The sequence below is a fragment of the Protomyctophum parallelum genome (assembly GCF_964188405.1).
Source record: "Protomyctophum parallelum genome assembly, chromosome: 13".
Lineage (NCBI taxonomy): Eukaryota > Metazoa > Chordata > Actinopteri > Myctophiformes > Myctophidae > Protomyctophum > Protomyctophum parallelum.
In genome coordinates this window covers 1,945,681-1,965,311 of record NC_139708.1, presented here as the reverse complement: position 1 = coordinate 1,965,311, position 19,631 = coordinate 1,945,681, and the positions used below count along the sequence as shown (strand labels likewise).

At 47.3% G+C, this 19,631-nt stretch overlaps 1 protein-coding gene across 2 annotated transcripts in view; it reads left to right on the top strand.

The window, feature by feature from the left end:
- Positions 1–19,631, top strand: part of rdh8a (retinol dehydrogenase 8a) — a 44,518-nt gene that overhangs the window by 22,525 nt on the left and 2,362 nt on the right. The window contains exons 1-4 of one of the 2 annotated variants that reach the window (XM_083780274.1): positions 1,033–1,105; positions 1,564–1,767; positions 4,527–4,688; positions 19,176–19,355. In XM_083780274.1, coding sequence (XP_083636400.1) covers positions 1,078–1,105; positions 1,564–1,767; positions 4,527–4,688; positions 19,176–19,355 — 574 coding nt within the window. In that variant the 5' untranslated portion in view covers positions 1,033–1,077. Of the gene's footprint in view, positions 1–1,032; positions 1,106–1,563; positions 1,768–4,526; positions 4,689–19,175; positions 19,356–19,631 lie in introns of those variants that run through there. The other variant, XM_083780275.1, reaches the window with a different exon arrangement.

Here is a 19,631-nt window from a genome sequence, read left to right as displayed (position 1 = left end):
GAGGTAGATTTTTACAAAACAACTTTTTATTTCTACAAATGTTGATCTCTGTAGTCAAAATTGTAATCCAGACATACAGTATGTCAGATTTCTCAGATTCCATTCCAATTGGCCAGATTACGTTTTCCACCATTTTGTGTTTTCTTCAAAACATATGTACAGATTCTCACACAAATGTGTACGTTTGCTTTCTCAGATCATATTCCAAGTAGCTATTACTGCCTTCTAAAGTTTGCGGGCCCTGGCCCCAGTAGGCCACCTGTATGCTCTGTGCTCTTTCTAGTTCATAACCTTGGATACTCGATTTCATAATCAGACTGCAAAAATAATGTCATCATATTTAGGTTAGGGTTAGGATGCATTATGCACGATTATGGCTACAATGATAATCCCAATTATTTATAACTAAATATAAATAATATAAAAATTGATACATCTCATGGTGTAACTACACAGAATAATGCACAATTATTGACAATGAAATAGTGTACTGATCTCCAAAAGTCACCAGATGGCAGTAGAATGCAGTGTATTGGTCTACGATACTAGGCTACTACGTGAGTCTCAAATCAAACGTTTGACAATATTGTGAAGAAGAAAATCAGGAGTTCTGGTCGAGAACTTCTGAAGCTGACTCTTTTACATACCTTTAGAGCTAGATAGGCCCTTATCCTTTGTAATTAGTATTATTAAATAATAGTACTCTAGGCCGTTGTTGCAGTAGCCTAGTTGTAGCCTTGCTTGGGTTTAAAATCCTCTTTTATATTAGCAGACCGTAGGACGTACGCCGCCAGCAAAATTAAGGGGCGTAAACATTTGTCGCTTCCAGCCCGTATCCTTGTTGTGGGGCAAGTAGGACCCTAGACACAGATCAATCACTTATTTGCTAGAGTGACATGACGAGCTTGTAGCCTAAGCCTATAGTAAACAGTGACTTTTAATGGTGCAGATTTGCTTGGTTCATACTTGTCACTTGTGCCATAACAGAAGGACTTTAGAAGGAAGGATCTTAATCCTCTTATTGTCTGGACTTTCTATCAAACAATCAAGTTTCAAGCACTGACGGCGCACAGAACCATGGATGCATACCAGCCAAGCACTGCAGGTCATTTAATTACTTCCCTGTGCGTTTTTTCCTGCACACCGCTAATAAAGTAATCAATCAATCAATCAATATCCATTCAAATATTTTCGCATGCACACAAATAAATAACAAATTAAACACACGCACTCGCACACACACACACACACACACACACACACACACGCACGGGGGCACATGGACTGGAGCGCACGCGCGCGCACACAGTCACAAACTCACACACGCACGCACGCACGCACACACACACACACACACACACACACACACACACTCACACACACACACACACACACACACACACTAAGGAATTAACTTAATTTTCAGGGCAGGCGGCACTTATCAGGGTGCAAGTCTGCTGCTAGCGACCGTGTTTACGAAATGCCACGTCTTTTACAAAAGCGGACATGTGACTGAATTATACGCTCACATGGCCGCTGCTGTGATTGCATGATCCGCTTCAGTTTTAAAGTCCGGCACGGCGGCTCCGTCAGCAGCAACTATCCGGAGCCGAGGACCAGCAGCCTGCCCTAAACCCCACGGCCAATCTAGACGAATCATGGCGAACAACAGTGAACAAAAAGTTGTGCTGATCACCGGTTGTTCCTCCGGCATCGGGTTACGAATCGCCGTCACGCTGGCCAAAGATGAAAAGAAGCGCTACCATGGTAAATATGATTTTCTACTCAATCTAAATATAGCCTATATTGTTTATTTGCTAATTTCGTTATCGTAAAAGCATTTTAATTCTGTGGCTTGTGCTTCATCCGAGCTATTTTGTTTTAAAAGTCTATAATACAAAAGTAGGCAGCTCACCGCAAATATGTGTTTTGTCTGTCTATTGCACACAGAAATAGTTATCGAATCTACACTTTTGTGCAGATCCAGTCTTTCTTGATTCAACGTGAAAGCGCAGTTGAGTTTCCACTCCAGCAGGACCAGGGTATAGGCTACGGCTCCGCCAGGATGCCGCTTGCCAGGCGGGGATCATAAAAGAGCCTGCAAGTTCTCTTTCAAGTGACTTCTCAAGTACAAAGAGCCCTTTATTGCACAGAATTGTAGACTGCTGCTCCGGTTTAGTGCCGTGTCTAATGCGCCTATAGTTCCCTCAGTGGAGCGAGTGTTGAAAGAGGCACAGAGTTTGAGACCTGTACAAGAGAGGGTTCACTCTAAAACCAAGGGCTGTTTGAAGTCTTCATCGGGGCTCAACGGGATTTGGGTCTGTCAAGTGTGACATTGTTCGTTTGTGCGTCTTTTCCAAGCCACAGACATCCCGTCATTAATGTCAGTCTTGGGTTACGTTTAATTTTTGTCTTTCTTTGGGGCAACTGGGGTCTGGGGATTCATTACCGTGAAATAGATGAACAACAAAAGCGATTAACTGCTCCCAGCGGTTTGAGTTGAATAGCACAGACTGGGTGAACTCTGACCAGTTTTCCAGGAAGAACGTCAGCAAAGTCTAGTGAAGTCTGTATGGATATTATAACTCTATGGTATAGCTCTGCCCTAGTCTACTCAACCACTTCATGGAGAAACCACTTCATGGTGAAATTAAAAAGAAAAATACTGATTAAATAGTGCTATTGTCCAGACTCCAGAGTAATAATTAGCAGGCAGTGTCATTGTGTGCCAACTTCAGAGAAACCCCCAAAATGCAACACATGCAAGGCAATGTGGTTCATTCAAGAATGTTTAAGCTGCCCAAGAATAATTCCTGCAGGAACGGGAACAATGGACCTCTTGTTCAAGTCTCTCCCAGTACATAAATCTCCTTGATGCTTCATGGACACCCTGTTCTCTAATCATTAAGATCTTATTAATGCACAGCACATAGTTCATTTGATTGCACCAGCTAGATAGAACTGAAGTTGATAGAAGTTGTGTCACATACCATGTCATCTCTCTTAAAGCAGTCTCTAGATTGTTATGTTATGAAAATAATCAGTTGAACATGGATTCAACTCATAAGGACAACAGGTGGACACAGGGTTATGTCTGATTAACGACAAAAATAAAATCCTCATTGTTATTCATTTGTAACTCTGTCTGAGAGAGACAAAATGAGATTCACAGGTCCATTTGGTTACACTTACGTACACAGACTATCAGAGTTAATCCATTCTGACCGGGCACCCATTTTGGTGTTGGCATCATGTTATGCTTTAGCTATTTAAAAATAGCAGATCTACAAGCTCATATCGCGCCACCGAGTGGCGCGATACGAGCTTGTAGGTCTGCTATTTTTGAAAAATCGAAGAGCGACTGACATTTTTAGAATCTGATCTCGGGTCAGAATGGGTTCATCAGACCAGTGTGTGTCCGGCGGAAACATCGTATGAATCTGATCTCAGGTGAGAATGGGTTAACATAACACTCTGGAGTTTATAGTGTAGTTGTTTACACCACTGATGGCCAACATGTAATGGTAATAACCCTGTACCTTTGGCCTCCATTAGATAAGACAAATCATTAGCACAGGGTGTGGACAATGAACCCCACAGTTAACGTGGAAGGAATAGTATCGTCTTGTCAACAACCTGCTGATAAAAACTTGCAGCTGTGGTTAATATGTTTTTCCCTGTATGTAGGTTAATGTTGCCAAGCGTACAAGGTTCACTTCGTTCTACAAACATTTAGAGATGTGTGTGCTGCTTGCTTGCATGCGTGTGCGTTTGTGCATGTGACAGAGTGCTGATGCATGATAGATTCAGTGCAACTCATCTGCCTGTTTCCTTAATCATCAGTGAGTCAGGGGGGTTAAGATGTGTTAAAGTTACTATATACACTACACACCAGACCAGGCGTCATATTGTCTTACTGTAAGGAAGCAGACTTTATGGGAGCCAACAGTTCCTGTGCTATATGGCCCATTGGTCAGGACTCAGGAGCTGTTCCTTATCGTGATGTGAGGCAGTTCAGACCAGATACTATGTATGTTACCAATCCAATCCTTGATACTGAGTGCCAAGTACCATATTTCCAGTCTTTGGTATGACTTGAACAGCAAATGAACCCTAACCTCCACTCTAATGAGCTGGTTTTGTCAATGTGTTTCAGTGTACTCTCTCTCTCTCTCTCTCTCTCTCTCTCTCTCTCTCTCTCTCTCTCTCTCTCTCTTGCTTTACATTTGCCAAAGCACAATTACAATTATGACATAGTACAAAATAAAACATAATATCAATGAAATGAAATAAAACAAGCAGACGGTGTGGTAAGTAAAACATGGCATATATCTGTGTACTACTGGTTGTTCCTTTTCTTGTGACAGGAATTGACATATTTTATAGCCAAAACTGCTAATTATTTCTGTTCCCCCAGAAGGAGTGGTAATTTCTCTCTTTCTGTCAGACTTCAGAATTCTAGGAAGTGTAATTAATTATGTCTGTCTGTCTGTCTGTCTGTCTGTCTGTCTCTCTCTCTCTGCCAGTAATCGCCACCATGCGGGATCTGAAGAAGAAGGACAAGCTAGTGGAGGCAGCAGGTGACACGTATGAGAAGACGCTGACACTGTTTCCCCTGGACGTGTGCAGTGATGAGTCAGTGAAGCAGTGCATCAATAGTGTGAAGGACCGTCACATTGATATCCTTAGTGAGTGTGAACCACAGCTCACGTCTGATGTCTGCCCTTAAATTAGTTGATAAATAAACTATCATTGCGCCGTTGCGTCAACTGGAATCCATTATTTTTGGGTCAAAAATTAACTGTTAAAATGTTATCACATGGAAAGAAGAGATCTACGTTATATTTTAGATAAGCTTTCTGGTAGAAACAAAAGTAATCAAGAAAGTCAACCAAAAAATGATCTGTGGGCAGGATCTCTTCGTTGGTTTCTACCTGGAGCACTCCTCCAAATGTCATTTTGACTGATGCATGCACCTCACTGTACTCTAGCATGGTACTCTAGGCATGCACCTCACTGTACTCTAGCATGGTACTCTAGGCATGCACCTCACTGTACTCTAGCATGGTACTCTAGGCATGCACCTCACTGTACTCTAGGCATGCACCTCACTGTACTCTAGCATGGTACTCTAGACATGCACCTCACTGTACTCTAGCACGGTACTCTAGACATGCACCTCACTGTACTCTAGCATGGTACTCTAGACATGCACCTCACTGTACTCTAGCATGGTACTCTAGACATGCACCTCACTGTACTCTAGCACGGTACTCTAGGCATGCACCTCACTGTACTCTAGGCATGCACCTCACTGTACTCTAGGCATGCACCTCACTGTACTCTAGCATGGTACTCTAGACATGCACCTCACTGTACTCTAGCACGGTACTCTAGACATGCACCTCACTGTACTCTAGCATGGTACTCTAGACATGCACCTCACTGTACTCTAGCACGGTACTCTAGACATGCACCTCACTGTACTCTAGGCATGCACCTCACTGTACTCTAGGCATGCACCTCACTGTACTCTAGCATGGTACTCTAGACATGCACCTCACTGTACTCTAGCATGGTACTCTAGACATGCACCTCACTGTACTCTAGCACGGTACTCTAGGCATGCACCTCACTGTACTCTAGCATGGTACTCTAGACATGCACCTCACTGTACTCTAGCATGGTACTCTAGACATGCACCTCACTGTACTCTAGCATGGTACTCTAGGCATGCACCTCACTGTACTCTAGCACGGTACTCTAGGCATGCACCTCACTGTACTCTAGCATGGTACTCTAGACATGCACCTCACTGTACTCTAGCATGGTACTCTAGACATGCACCTCACTGTACTCTAGCATGGTACTCTAGGCATGCACCTCACTGTACTCTAGCATGGTACTCTAGGCATGCACCTCACTGTACTCTAGCACTGTACTCTAGGCATGCACCTCACTGTACTCTAGCACTGTACTCTAGGCATGCACCTCACTGTACTCTAGCATGGTACTCTAGGCATGCACCTCACTGTACTCTAGCATGGTACTCTAGGCATGCACCTCACTGTACTCTAGCATGGTACTCTAGGCATGCACCTCACTGTACTCTAGCACTGTACTCTAGGCATGCACCTCACTGTACTCTAGCATGGTACTCTAGGCATGCACCTCACTGTACTCTAGCATGGTACTCTAGACATGCACCTCACTGTACTCTAGCATGGTACTCTAGGCATGCACCTCACTGTACTCTAGCATGGTACTCTAGGCATGCACCTCACTGTACTCTAGCATGGTACTCTAGGCATGCACCTCACTGTACTCTAGGCATGCACCTCACTGTACTCTAGACATGCACCTCACTGTACTCTAGACATGCACCTCACTGTACTCTAGCATGGTACTCTAGGCATGCACCTCACTGTACTCTAGGCATGCACCTCACTGTACTCTAGACATGCACCTCACTGTACTCTAGACATGCACCTCACTGTACTCTAGCATGGTACTCTAGACATGCACCTCACTGTACTCTAGCATGGTACTCTAGGCATGCACCTCACTGTACTCTAGCATGGTACTCTAGACATGCACCTCACTGTACTCTAGCATGGTACTCTAGACATGCACCTCACTGTACTCTAGCATGGTACTCTAGGCATGCACCTCACTGTACTCTAGCACGGTACTCTAGGCATGCACCTCACTGTACTCTAGCATGGTACTCTAGACATGCACCTCACTGTACTCTAGCATGGTACTCTAGACATGCACCTCACTGTACTCTAGCATGGTACTCTAGGCATGCACCTCACTGTACTCTAGCATGGTACTCTAGGCATGCACCTCACTGTACTCTAGCACTGTACTCTAGGCATGCACCTCACTGTACTCTAGCACTGTACTCTAGGCATGCACCTCACTGTACTCTAGCATGGTACTCTAGGCATGCACCTCACTGTACTCTAGCATGGTACTCTAGGCATGCACCTCACTGTACTCTAGCATGGTACTCTAGGCATGCACCTCACTGTACTCTAGCACTGTACTCTAGGCATGCACCTCACTGTACTCTAGCATGGTACTCTAGGCATGCACCTCACTGTACTCTAGCATGGTACTCTAGACATGCACCTCACTGTACTCTAGCATGGTACTCTAGGCATGCACCTCACTGTACTCTAGCATGGTACTCTAGGCATGCACCTCACTGTACTCTAGGCATGCACCTCACTGTACTCTAGACATGCACCTCACTGTACTCTAGACATGCACCTCACTGTACTCTAGCATGGTACTCTAGACATGCACCTCACTGTACTCTAGCATGGTACTCTAGACATGCACCTCACTGTACTCTAGACATGCACCTCACTGTACTCTAGCATGGTACTCTAGACATGCACCTCACTGTACTCTAGCATGGTACTCTAGACATGCACCTCACTGTACTCTAGCATGGTACTCTAGACATGCACCTCACTGTACTCTAGCATGGTACTCTAGGCATGCACCTCACTGTACTCTAGCATGGTACTCTAGACATGCACCTCACTGTACTCTAGCATGGTACTCTAGACATGCACCTCACTGTACTCTAGCATGGTACTCTAGGCATGCACCTCACTGTACTCTAGCATGGTACTCTAGGCATGCACCTCACTGTACTCTAGCACGGTACTCTAGGCATGCACCTCACTGTACTCTAGCATGGTACTCTAGACATGCACCTCACTGTACTCTAGGCATGCACCTCACTGTACTCTAGCATGGTACTCTAGACATGCACCTCACTGTACTCTAGACATGCACCTCACTGTACTCTAGCATGGTACTCTAGACATGCACCTCACTGTACTCTAGGCATGCACCTCACTGTACTCTAGCATGGTACTCTAGACATGCACCTCACTGTACTCTAGACATGCACCTCACTGTACTCTAGCATGGTACTCTAGACATGCACCTCACTGTACTCTAGCACGGTACTCTAGGCATGCACCTCACTGTACTCTAGCATGGTACTCTAGACATGCACCTCACTGTACTCTAGGCATGCACCTCACTGTACTCTAGCATGGTACTCTAGACATGCACCTCACTGTACTCTAGACATGCACCTCACTGTACTCTAGCATGGTACTCTAGACATGCACCTCACTGTACTCTAGCACGGTACTCTAGACATGCACCTCACTGTACTCTAGCATGGTACTCTAGACATGCACCTCACTGTACTCTAGGCATGCACCTCACTGTACTCTAGGCATGCACCTCACTGTACTCTAGCATGGTACTCTAGGCATGCACCTCACTGTACTCTAGGCATGCACCTCACTGTACTCTAGGCATGCACCTCACTGTACTCTAGCACGGTACTCTAGACATGCACCTCACTGTACTCTAGCACGGTACTCTAGACATGCACCTCACTGTACTCTAGCATGGTACTCTAGGCATGCACCTCACTGTACTCTAGCATGGTACTCTAGGCATGCACCTCACTGTACTCTAGGCATGCACCTCACTGTACTCTAGGCATGCACCTCACTGTACTCTAGCATGGTACTCTAGACATGCACCTCACTGTACTCTAGCACGGTACTCTAGACATGCACCTCACTGTACTCTAGCATGGTACTCTAGGCATGCACCTCACTGTACTCTAGCATGGTACTCTAGACATGCACCTCACTGTACTCTAGCATGGTACTCTAGACATGCACCTCACTGTACTCTAGCATGGTACTCTAGACATGCACCTCACTGTACTCTAGCATGGTACTCTAGACATGCACCTCACTGTACTCTAGCATGGTACTCTAGACATGCACCTCACTGTACTCTAGCATGGTACTCTAGACATGCACCTCACTGTACTCTAGCACGGTACTCTAGGAATGCACCTCACTGTACTCTAGCATGGTACTCTAGACATGCACCTCACTGTACTCTAGCATGGTACTCTAGACATGCACCTCACTGTACTCTAGCATGGTACTCTAGACATGCACCTCACTGTACTCTAGCATGGTACTCTAGGCATGCACCTCACTGTACTCTAGCACGGTACTCTAGACATGCACCTCACTGTACTCTAGCATGGTACTCTAGACATGCACCTCACTGTACTCTAGCACTGTACTCTAGGCATGCACCTCACTGTACTCTAGCATGGTACTCTAGGCATGCACCTCACTGTACTCTAGCACTGTACTCTAGGCATGCACCTCACTGTACTCTAGCACTGTACTCTAGACATGCACCTCACTGTACTCTAGCACAGTACTCTAGGCATGCACCTCACTGTACTCTAGGCATGCACCTCACTGTACTCTAGCACAGTACTCTAGGCATGCACCTTACTGTACTCTAGCATGGTACTCTAGACATGCACCTCACTGTACTCTAGCATGGTACTCTAGACATGCACCTTACTGTACTCTAGCACGGTACTCTAGACATGCACCTCACTGTACTCTAGCATGGTACTCTAGACATGCACCTTACTGTACTCTAGCACGGTACTCTAGACATGCACCTCACTGTACTCTAGGCATGCACCTCACTGTACTCTAGCATGGTACTCTAGACATGCACCTCACTGTACTCTAGCATGGTACTCTAGACATGCACCTCACTGTACTCTAGCATGGTACTCTAGGCATGCACCTCACTGTACTCTAGGCATGCACCTCACTGTACTCTAGGCATGCACCTCACTGTACTCTAGCACGGTACTCTAGACATGCACCTCACTGTACTCTAGCATGGTACTCTAGACATGCACCTCACTGTACTCTAGCATGGTACTCTAGACATGCACCTCACTGTACTCTAGCATGGTACTCTAGGCATGCACCTCACTGTACTCTAGGCATGCACCTCACTGTACTCTAGGCATGCACCTCACTGTACTCTAGGCATGCACCTCACTGTACTCTAGCATGGTACTCTAGGCATGCACCTCACTGTACTCTAGCACGGTACTCTAGACATGCACCTCACTGTACTCTAGCATGGTACTCTAGGCATGCACCTCACTGTACTCTAGGCATGCACCTCACTGTACTCTAGGCATGCACCTCACTGTACTCTAGACATGCACCTCACTGTACTATAGCATGGTACTCTAGGCATGCACCTCACTGTACTCTAGCACTGTACTCTAGGCATGCACCTCACTGTACTCTAGCATGGTACTCTAGGCATGCACCTCACTGTACTCTAGCACTGTACTCTAGGCATGCACCTCACTGTACTCTAGCACTGTACTCTAGGCATGCACCTCACTGTACTCTAGGCATGCACCTCACTGTACTCTAGGCATGCACCTCACTGTACTCTAGCACTGTACTCTAGGCATGCACCTCACTGTACTCTAGCACGGTACTCTAGGCATGCACCTCACTGTACTCTAGCATGGTACTCTAGGCATGCACCTCACTGTACTCTAGCATGGTACTCTAGGCATGCACCTCACTGTACTCTAGCACGGTACTCTAGGCATGCACCTCACTGTACTCTAGCATGGTACTCTAGACATGCACCTCACTGTACTCTAGCATGGTACTCTAGGCATGCACCTCACTGTACTCTAGCATGGTACTCTAGGCATGCACCTCACTGTACTCTAGGCATGCACCTCACTGTACTCTAGGCATGCACCTCACTGTACTCTAGCACGGTACTCTAGGCATGCACCTCACTGTACTCTAGGCATGCACCTCACTGTACTCTAGGCATGCACCTCACTGTACTCTAGCACGGTACTCTAGGCATGCACCTCACTGTACTCTAGCATGGTACTCTAGGCATGCACCTCACTGTACTCTAGCACTGTACTCTAGGCATGCACCTCACTGTACTCTAGCATGGTACTCTAGACATGCACCTCACTGTACTCTAGCATGGTACTCTAGGCATGCACCTCACTGTACTCTAGCATGGTACTCTAGACATGCACCTCACTGTACTCTAGCATGGTACTCTAGGCATGCACCTCACTGTACTCTAGCATGGTACTCTAGGCATGCACCTCACTGTACTCTAGCATGGTACTCTAGGCATGCACCTCACTGTACTCTAGCACTGTACTCTAGGCATGCACCTTACTGTACTCTAGGCATGCACCTCACTGTACTCTAGCACTGTACTCTAGGCATGCACCTCACTGTACTCTAGGCATGCACCTCACTGTACTCTAGCACGGTACTCTAGGCATGCACCTCACTGTACTCTAGCACTGTACTCTAGGCATGCACCTCACTGTACTCTAGCATGGTACTCTAGGCATGCACCTCACTGTACTCTAGCACTGTACTCTAGGCATGCACCTCACTGTACTCTAGCATGGTACTCTAGGCATGCACCTCACTGTACTCTAGCATGGTACTCTAGACATGCACCTCACTGTACTCTAGCATGGTACTCTAGACATGCACCTCACTGTACTCTAGCATGGTACTCTAGACATGCACCTCACTGTACTCTAGCACTGTACTCTAGGCATGCACCTCACTGTACTCTAGCATGGTACTCTAGGCATGCACCTCACTGTACTCTAGCATGGTACTCTAGCCATGCACCTCACTGTACTCTAGCATGGTACTCTAGGCATGCACCTCACTGTACTCTAGCACGGTACTCTAGGCATGCACCTCACTGTACTCTAGCACGGTACTCTAGGCATGCACCTCACTGTACTCTAGCATGGTACTCTAGACATGCACCTCACTGTACTCTAGGCATGCACCTCACTGTACTCTAGGCATGCACCTCACTGTACTCTAGCATGGTACTCTAGGCATGCACCTCACTGTACTCTAGCACTGTACTCTAGGCATGCACCTCACTGTACTCTAGCACGGTACTCTAGGCATGCACCTCACTGTACTCTAGCATGGTACTCTAGGCATGCACCTCACTGTACTCTAGCACTGTACTCTAGGCATGCACCTCACTGTACTCTAGCATGGTACTCTAGGCATGCACCTCACTGTACTCTAGGCATGCACCTCACTGTACTCTAGGCATGCACCTCACTGTACTCTAGCACTGTACTCTAGGCATGCACCTCACTGTACTCTAGCACGGTACTCTAGGCATGCACCTCACTGTACTCTAGCATGGTACTCTAGGCATGCACCTCACTGTACTCTAGCATGGTACTCTAGGCATGCACCTCACTGTACTCTAGCATGGTACTCTAGGCATGCACCTCACTGTACTCTAGCATGGTACTCTAGCCATGCACCTCACTGTACTCTAGCACGGTACTCTAGACATGCACCTCACTGTACTCTAGCATGGTACTCTAGGCATGCACCTCACTGTACTCTAGCATGGTACTCTAGGCATGCACCTCACTGTACTCTAGCATGGTACTCTAGGCATGCACCTCACTGTACTCTAGCATGGTACTCTAGGCATGCACCTCACTGTACTCTAGCATGGTACTCTAGCCATGCACCTCACTGTACTCTAGCACTGTACTCTAGGCATGCACCTCACTGTACTCTAGCACTGTACTCTAGACATGCACCTCACTGTACTCTAGCACGGTACTCTAGGCATGCACCTCACTGTACTCTAGCACGGTACTCTAGGCATGCACCTCACTGTACTCTAGCATGGTACTCTAGGCATGCACCTCACTGTACTCTAGCACTGTACTCTAGGCATGCACCTCACTGTACTCTAGCATGGTACTCTAGGCATGCACCTCACTGTACTCTAGCATGGTACTCTAGGCATGCACCTCACTGTACTCTAGCATGGTACTCTAGGCATGCACCTCACTGTACTCTAGCACTGTACTCTAGGCATGCACCTCACTGTACTCTAGCATGGTACTCTAGGCATGCACCTCACTGTACTCTAGCATGGTACTCTAGGCATGCACCTCACTGTACTCTAGCATGGTACTCTAGGCATGCACCTCACTGTACTCTAGCATGGTACTCTAGGCATGCACCTCACTGTACTCTAGCATGGTACTCTAGGCATGCACCTCACTGTACTCTAGCACGGTACTCTAGGCATGCACCTCACTGTACTCTAGCATGGTACTCTAGGCATGCACCTCACTGTACTCTAGCATGGTACTCTAGGCATGCACCTCACTGTACTCTAGCATGGTACTCTAGGCATGCACCTCACTGTACTCTAGCATGGTACTCTAGGCATGCACCTCACTGTACTCTAGCATGGTACTCTAGGCATGCACCTCACTGTACTCTAGCATGGTACTCTAGGCATGCACCTCACTGTACTCTAGCATGGTACTCTAGGCATGCACCTCACTGTACTCTAGCATGGTACTCTAGGCATGCACCTCACTGTACTCTAGCATGGTACTCTAGGCATGCACCTCACTGTACTCTAGCACGGTACTCTAGGCATGCACCTCACTGTACTCTAGCATGGTACTCTAGGCATGCACCTCACTGTACTCTAGCACTGTACTCTAGGCATGCACCTCACTGTACTCTAGCACGGTACTCTAGACATGCACCTCACTGTACTCTAGCACTGTACTCTAGGCATGCACCTCACTGTACTCTAGCACGGTACTCTAGACATGCACCTCACTGTACTCTAGGCATGCACCTCACTGTACTCTAGCACTGTACTCTAGGCATGCACCTCACTGTACTCTAGCACGGTACTCTAGGCATGCACCTCACTGTACTCTAGCATGGTACTCTAGGCATGCACCTCACTGTACTCTAGCATGGTACTCTAGGCATGCACCTCACTGTACTCTAGCATGGTACTCTAGGCATGCACCTCACTGTACTCTAGCACGGTACTCTAGGCATGCACCTCACTGTACTCTAGCACGGTACTCTAGGCATGCACCTCACTGTACTCTAGCACTGTACTCTAGGCATGCACCTCACTGTACAAAAACTACAGACAAAACAAACTAAGATTCGGCAAAAACAAGGGGATGAATTCATTCTACTAATTATGCCACCAAAATGTGGAACGCCATCAACAAGTGCAACTCCCTACCCTCCTTCAACTCCCTATACCCTCCTTCAACTCCCTATACCCTCCTTCAACTCCCTACCCTCCTTCAACTCCATACCCTCCTTCAACTCCATACCCTCCTTCAACTCCCTACCCTCCTTCAACTCCCTACCCTCCTTCAACTCCATACCCTCCTTCAACTCCCTACCCTCCTTCAACTCCCTACCCTCCTTCAACTCCCTACCCTCCTTCAACTCCATACCCTCCTTCAACTCCATACCCTCCTTCAACTCCCTACCCTCCTTCAACTCCCTACCCTCCTTCAACTCCCTACCCTCCATCAACTCCCTACCCTCCTTCAACTCCCTACCCTCCTTCAACTCTCTACCCTCCTCCAACTCCCTATACCCTCCTTCAACTCCATACCCTCCTCCAACTCCCTACCCTCCTTCAACTCCCTACCCTCCTTCAACTCTCTACCCTCCTCCAACTCCCTATACCCTCCTTCAACTCCATACCCTCCTCCAACTCCCTATACCCTCCTTCAACTCCATACCCTCCTCCAACTCCATACCCTCCTTCAACTCCCTACCCTCCCTCAACTCCATACCCTCCTTCAACTCCCTACCCTCCTTCAACTCCATACCCTCCCTCAACTCCCTACCCTCCTTCAACTCTCTACCCTCCTTCAACTCCCTACCCTGCTTCAACTCCATACCCTCCTTCAACTCCCTACCCTCCTTCAACTCCCTACCCTCCTTCAACTCCATACCCTCCTTCAACTCCATACCCTCCTTCAACTCCATACCCTCCTTCAACTCCCTACCCTCCTTCAACTCCATACCCTCCTTCAACTCCCTACCCTCCTTCAACTCCATACCCTCCTTCAACTCCCTACCCTCCTTCAACTCCATACCCTCCCTCAACTCCCTACCCTCCTTCAACTCTCTACCCTCCTTCAACTCCCTACCCTGCTTCAACTCCCTATACCCTCCTTCAACTCCCTACCCTCCTTCAACTCCCTACCCTCCTTCAACTCCATACCCTCCTTCAACTCCATACCCTCCTTCAACTCCATACCCTCCTTCAACTCCCTACCCTCCTTCAACTCCCTACCCTCCTTCAACTCCCTACCCTCCTTCAACTCCCTACCCTCCTTCAACTCCCTACCCTCCTTCAACTCCATACCCTCCTTCAACTCCCTACCCTCCTTCAACTCCCTACCCTCCTTCAACTCCCTACCCTCCTTCAACTCCATACCCTCCTTCAACTCCCTACCCTCCTTCAACTCCATACCCTCCTTCAACTCCCTACCCTCCTTCAACTCCCTACCCTCCTTCAACTCCCTATACCCTCCTTCAACTCCCTATACCCTCCTTCAACTCCCTACCCTCCTTCAACTCCCTACCCTCCTTCAACTCCCTACCCTCCTTCAACTCCATACCCTCCTTCAACTCCCTACCCTCCTTCAACTCCATACCCTCCTTCAACTCCCTACCCTCCTTCAACTCCATACCCTCCTTCAACTCCCTACCCTCCTTCAACTCCCTATACCCTCCTTCAACTCCCTATACCCTCCTTCAACTCCCTACCCTCCTTCAACTCCATACCCTCCTTCAACTCCCTACCCTCCTTCAACTCCCTATACCCTCCTTCAACTCCCTACCCTCCTTCAACTCCATACCCTCCTTCAACTCCCTATACCCTCCTTCAACTCCCTACCCTCCTTCAACTCCCTACCCTCCTTCAACTCCATACCCTCCTTCAACTCCATACCCTCCTTCAACTCCCTACCCTCCTCCAACTCCCTACCCTCCTCCAACTCCCTACCCTCCTTCAACTCCATACCCTCCTTCAACTCCCTACCCTCCTCCAACTCCCTATACCCTCCTTCAACTCCCTACCCTCCTTCAACTCCATACCCTCCTTCAACTCCCTACCCTCCTTCAACTCCCTACCCTCCTTCAACTCCCTACCCCCCTTCAACTCCCTACCCTCCTTCAACTCCCTATACCCCCCTTCAACTCCCTATACCCCCCTTCAACTCCCTACCCTCCTTCAACTCCCTACCCTCCTTCAACTCCATACCCTCCTTCAACTCTCTACCCTCCTTCAACTCCCTATACCCCCCTTCAACTCTCTACCCTCCTTCAACTCCCTACCCTCCTTCAACTCCATACCCTCCTTCAACTCCCTACCCTCCTTCAACTCCATACCCTCCTTCAACTCCCTACCCTCCTTCAACTCCCTACCCTCCTTCAACTCCCTACCCTCCTTCAACTCCCTACCCTCCTTCAACTCCCTACCCTCCTTCAACTCCCTACCCTCCTTCAACTCCCTACCCTCCTTCAACTCCCTACCCTCCTTCAACTCCCTACCCTCCTTCAACTCCCTATACCCCCCTTCAACTCCCTATACCCCCCTTCAACTCCCTACCCTCCTTCAACTCCCTACCCTCCTTCAACTCCATACCCTCCTTCAACTCTCTACCCTCCTTCAACTCCCTATACCCCCCTTCAACTCTCTACCCTCCTTCAACTCCCTACCCTCCTTCAACTCCCTACCCTCCTTCAACTCCCTACCCTCCTTCAACTCCCTACCCTCCTTCAACTCCATACCCTCCTTCAACTCCCTACCCTCCTTCAACTCCCTACCCTCCTTCAACTCCCTACCCTCCTTCAACTCCCTACCCTCCTTCAACTCCCTATACCCCCCTTCAACTCTCTACCCTCCTTCAACTCCCTACCCTCCTTCAACTCCATACCCTCCTTCAACTCCCTACCCTCCTTCAACTCCCTACCCTCCTTCAACTCCCTACCCTCCTTCAACTCCATACCCTCCTTCAACTCCCTACCCTCCTTCAACTCCCTACCCTCCTTCAACTCCCTACCCTCCTTCAACTCCATACCCTCCTTCAACTCCCTACCCTCCTTCAACTCCCTATACCCCCCTTCAACTCCCTACCCTCCTTCAACTCCATACCCTCCTTCAACTCCCTACCCTCCTTCAACTCCCTACCCTCCTTCAAATCCCTACCCTCCTTCAACTCCCTACCCTCCTCCAACTCCCTACCCTCCTTCAACTCCCTACCCTCCTTCAACTCCCTACCCTCCTTCAACTCCCTACCCTCCTTCAACTCCCTACCCTCCTTCAACTCCATACCCTCCTTCAACTCCCTACCCTCCTTCAACTCCCTACCCTCCTCCAACTCCCTACCCTCCTCCAACTCCCTACCCTCCTTCAACTCCCTACCCTCCTTCAACTCCCTACCCTCCTTCAAATCCCTACCCTCCTTCAACTCCCTACCCTCCTTCAACTCCCTACCCTCCTTCAAAACCACCATAAAAGAGCACCTGCAATTTGCAACTGGACCTAGACAAGTCTTTCTAGCTTGCCAAAATGACCACCCACTGTTTGCTCCTAGTATTGATAATTTATTGTACAGTATTGTATGTCTTGATGAATTTAATACATAGGACCACAATGAAAACAAGCCCGCAGGGCTTTTTGTTATCGTTTTAGCATTATTGTGTAACTGTATCTGTACTGTTAATAAGTTCAAGTTCAAGTTCTTTATTAATGTCCCGGAAGGCAATTTGGTTTAGAGCAGGGTTCGTAGAGGTTTGAAACGTAAAAACAGTACAAAACAGCAGCAGACATGTGACAACATAGCATAGGACAACATAGCATGAGCTCATCTGTGCAACTGATAAAATGGATAAGAAAATAAGAGTATCCAACCAAGTACAGTACAAAGTGAAGCATCATACTGTACTTGGTTGGCTACTCTATTAATTTCTTATCATTTTTTATCAATTGCACAGATGTGCTCGCATGCTATGTTGTTGTATGTATCGTTTTTACGTTTCAAACCTCTACGAACTGCTGTGAATTGATTGAATAGTAGTATTCAATCAATCAAACCACATGAACCCTAGTGTCCCTATTAGGGGAAAAGATTTGTCGAAAATACCTGACCTATAAGCTCACAAGGTGTTGCAACACAAGTTGTTGAGTTTGATAGACCGGCTATTCTCAGAAAACCAAATTAGCCCATAAGGGTCTGTGAGTTACAGGAAGGTTAATGAATAATACTGGTCCAATGCGATTCTGCTGCTGGTGTATCCTATCCTACCTTGAAAATATGTTTTGCTTGCTGTCCATATTTGGGCATGCCTTACACGGAACCCCATATATGAGCTTAAAATGGACATACAGACACAGAAATGAGCATTCCCAACTTGCATCATTCCTGACTTGGATTGTCCCGACTTGCGTGGTCCCCAAGTAGGAAGGACAGAAACACAGTGAAGTCAGCGATTAATTTAATTAGCATGTCAATTTAATTGACCTGCCTTCTGTGTACATAAATGTACAATGTGTATGCTCTGTGTGCGTGTGCATATATGGGGGGTATAAAAGCATGTTTGCATGTACAGTATTTCCTTGTGACAGGGATTTAGGGGGCAACAAAAGGCAGCTTTCACTGTACCAAATGAACGGATGGCCATTGTTTCAGCTTGTATTTTTCTCAAATTTGGTTGACATTCTACCCACAGATTTACATTGTGAGTGGAACATTGCAGAACTAAACTTGCTTAGTTTGCCTATTGTCTGGCTTTGAATGACTATGGCCTTTCTGTTGTGTCTGGTTGTGGTATTTCAAAAGCAGCTCAGTCTGCACTCTGCATGTGATAAAGATTTAAGTGAGAATAAGAGGTGGAAAGAGAGAGTCCATTTTCAGTATATTACCTCACCATGATATCCAATGAAGAGATGACCATTGTTTCAACCCTAACCTCTATTCATAGATGTCCTGGTACCTATACCGCCCCCCACTCCATCCTAACTCTCTTTCGCCTCTAGTATGGAATTACACAAGAGTTGTTTGCCACAGACTGGAGCTTTGGTTACGTCACAACTCTCTGTTGGCGTTGGTCATATACTGACACCTGGTGGCAGGCGGCAGAGCCATCTAATGCCATTTGAAAATCTTTTACATAATCTCAGAAATCCAAATGAACTCTGACATTGTATGATTAGCTTTACCATTCATGAGCAAAGAGACTTATTGCAGTAATGCAACAACAATAGGTTTCACATATCGTGTGTGTGTGTGTGTGTGTGTGTGTGTGTGTGTGTGTGTGTGTGTGTGTTGTGCGTGTGTGCGTGTGTGCGTGCGTGCGTGTTGTCAGTCAACAATGCTGGAGTTGGCTTGCTGGGGCCTGTGGAGAGCATCAGCATAGAAGAGATGAAGAGGGTGTTTGAGACAAACTTCTTTGGTGTGGTGCGCATGATCAAGGAGGTTATGCCGGACATGAAGAAGAAGCGTTCAGGACATATCGTGGTCATGAGCAGCGTCATGGGCCTTCAAGGTTTGAAATGGGAACAGGAATGAGACAATAGAGTACAGCTCGTTAATGTAATGAGTATTACGTTTCATGTTCTGTAAGTAGGATAGGCATTTATAAGCTTTTAGCTTCTGCCTACTCCTTTTGATCATCTTCATGTTTTCGGTTTTGTTCTGTTTTCATAACGGCTTACATTCATTGTCTTTAAATATTGTATTTGAAACTGAAGGATGATCAAATAAACTAAACTAAACTAAAACTAAAGCACTGGTGGTGGAGGACACTACTAACTATGATGGT